This window comes from Myotis brandtii, unplaced genomic scaffold (genome assembly GCF_000412655.1).
Source record: "Myotis brandtii unplaced genomic scaffold, ASM41265v1 scaffold825, whole genome shotgun sequence".
NCBI classification, from domain to species: Eukaryota; Metazoa; Chordata; class Mammalia; order Chiroptera; family Vespertilionidae; genus Myotis; species Myotis brandtii.
In genome coordinates, this window is record NW_005371349.1 from 1,436,815 (window position 1) to 1,439,573 (window position 2,759).

Below are 2,759 nucleotides of genomic sequence, written 5' to 3' on the forward strand. Positions count from 1 at the left end.
GCAGGCGTGGCTCAGCGGTTGAGCATCGACCTATGAACAGGAGGTCACGGTTCGATTCCTGGTCAGGGCACGAGCCCAGGTTGTTGGCTCCATCCCCAGTGTGGGGCGTACAGGAGGCAGCCGATCCATGATTCTCTCTCATCATGGATGTTTCTCTCTCCCTCTCCGAATTAAAAAAACGGACAGCCCAGCCCAGCTGGGTGCTGCCCCCCGCACCAGGCCTAAGTTTCCCCATCTGTGAAGCGAGGAGGCAGGTGAGGCGGTATCGGTGGCTCCGCTGCTCTGACAGCTGCTTCTGCAGGGAGGGGAAATGAGCCCCGAGTCTAGGAGGCGTCAGACCCCACCTCAGCTGCCCCCAAAGGACCGTGACCATTCCCCCCCACAAACATGAACCCCGCACTCACTCCTGCCAGGAGCGCGCCCGGGCAGACTCCCGCAGGCGCCGGAGGATGACTGAATCGACGGGGCTGCCCTGCGAGGCTGTCCAGGTTGCTCGCTGCACAAAGGCGCCCTTCCCCCAACAGCACGTGTGCACCCCATGAGCACAGAGCCGTCCACACTGGGAGCCCCTGGGGGTGGCCGGCACCTCCCGTGCCCAGGCCGGGCTCACCTTCGCCTTGCGCAGCAGCTGCTGGAACTCGGGCTGCGGCAAGAGGCCGTGGTTCTTGACGAAGGCGGGGACCTCGGGGGGCCGCTGGCTCTCGTAGAACACGGTGCCGTGGACCTCCATGTGCTCGCTCAGGATGCTCAGGACCTTCTCCTTCCCCTGGGGGACGAGGGGGAGGTGGGAGCCCCGCCCTGCCCCCGGGAGAGGGGGCAGCAGGAGGGAGAGCCCTGGTCTGGAAGCCGGAGGTGTGGGCCAGTCTTAGGTCGGCGACCGCTCACCAGCTGTGTGGCCCGGGCACAGCCCCCCTCCTCTCTGCCCCTCAACCATCTGAGTCACTGTTCGCTGAACCTAATCCCAACCACTACAGTGTGAGGGTCATTCCACAAAACAACCACGTGATACGCAGGAGGAGGAGGGGCGGGAGGAGGAGGGAGCACGCAGCGTACAGTCCTACCTGGAGCTGCCTCATGGCCAGGGGGGCAGAGAAAAGAGGAGAGAGAGCAGGTCAGTGACGGGCGAGCAGGCAGCCTCCCCACCGGCAGCGCTTCTCCGGGACCCTGCCCTGAAAGTGGGGTTCCAATCCCTGGACCTCTCCCACCTTCTCCACGGCCTCCCCGTCCCACAGAACCCCCGAGTCTCGCCTAAGCCCCCTTCGCCATCCCAGGGAGGGGGGAGGGTGAAGTCACAGACCTCGGTCTGAGTTTGGGGCAGAGCAGGGACGGGGAGGGGGGCAAGGGACCAGCCCCAGCCAGGCTTTCCCCATGGCCGGCCGTCGGGCAGGTGAAAAGGGGAGAACCTTCCAGATGCTGGCCTCTTTGCCGTACACCACGGCCATGTTGCTGGCCTTGCCGGCCTTGATGAGCTGCTTCTCCGTCTCGTTCAGCTCCTCGGACACGAAGCCCATGAAGGAGTTGTCGGGGGTGTGAGCTGCAGCCAGAGCACGGCCAGGAGGGCGTCACCAGACGGCCAGGGACACGCCAGGGTCTCCCAGGGCCGCCCCATGTGGCAGGGATGGGAGGGGCTGGGGGTGAAAGGTCTTGTGGGGAGAGGGAGGAGGTCACCCATCCGCTGTCACACCTGCCATCGCCTGCCCCGCTGTCCCTCTGCCTGGGGTGCCCGCCTCCCCTTTCTGGGGTGAGGAATCCTACTCAGCCTTCAGGGCCGCACTCCCAGGAGCCTTCGTGGGGCCCTCCCTTCGAGGCCCGCCCACTGGTCAGGTCTGTTAGAGCGAGGAGCGTGCTCTGACTTCCTTGTCCCCAAGCCCAGGGCCCAGAGCCCAGAACCCAGAGCCCAGAGCCCAGGGCCCAGAGCCCAGAGCCCAGAGCCCAGGGCAGGCGACATGCTTGAGCTCCCGCCGCAATTCCTCACCGCTGGAGCGCGTCCCTGACTGTGTCTGCGGCCAAGGGTGGCCATGTAGATACAGCACCATCGTCCGCAAGGGCACAGGCCCCTCCCTCCCTCGCAGGGGACCTTGAGTGGAACAGCTACGGAGCCCGTGAAATCCATGCTGCCCTCCAGGGCGAGGCTGTGGCCTCCCCACAACCCTGACGCCAAACACCCCATGTCGTAGGTTCAGATGCATGTTGGCACATGCTGGCCTTTCATCAAACGTGTAGATTGAATGTCGTGTTTCTAACCTCACCCCCGGCCCCACAAAAAGCCGTAATCAGTATCTGGTGCATCTGAGAGGAGGGGATGGTTTGCTGTCGAAGGGCCCAGAAAGCCCACGGAACCTGGGCTGACGCTCCGACCACTGTCCGGTGGGGCGCTTGCTGGTTACAGAACAACACAGCTCCTCCCGGAGCGTCAGCCGCTAGGAGGTGGGGCCTGGAGTCATTTCTGTGATGTCTCAGGAGGCTCTGCCCAGTCAGGGAGCGGCCCCAGGAGGGTGGACCAGACCCTCCTCGGCCCCATTGGCCTGCCCAACCCCAGCCTCTCTCCCTCCCCTCGGGCTCCAGCCGGGGCTGCCACCCAGGCCTCTCCCTGATCCACTCCTCCCTATTCTCAATCCCTCATTCCGCCCCCTCCCCCAGGAGGGGCAGGCTTAGGACCCCCTGGGCAAACCAAGTGGGCATGGGACAGGAAGTACTGCAACCAATTAAAATAACAGGGAGCTGTGGGGCGGGGCGGGGTGAGGCCAGGGCAAGGGGCA

At 64.9% G+C, this 2,759-nt stretch overlaps 1 protein-coding gene across 1 annotated transcript in view; it reads right to left on the reverse strand.

The window, feature by feature from the left end:
• Positions 1-2,759, reverse strand: part of MGAT5B (mannosyl (alpha-1,6-)-glycoprotein beta-1,6-N-acetyl-glucosaminyltransferase, isozyme B) — a 55,683-nt gene that overhangs the window by 26,077 nt on the left and 26,847 nt on the right. The window contains exons 11-13 of the mRNA XM_014531734.1: positions 1,404-1,534; positions 1,062-1,067; positions 611-766 (exon numbers count right to left, since the gene is read on the reverse strand). Coding sequence (XP_014387220.1) covers positions 611-766; positions 1,062-1,067; positions 1,404-1,534 — 293 coding nt within the window. The remainder of the gene's footprint in view (positions 1-610; positions 767-1,061; positions 1,068-1,403; positions 1,535-2,759) is intronic.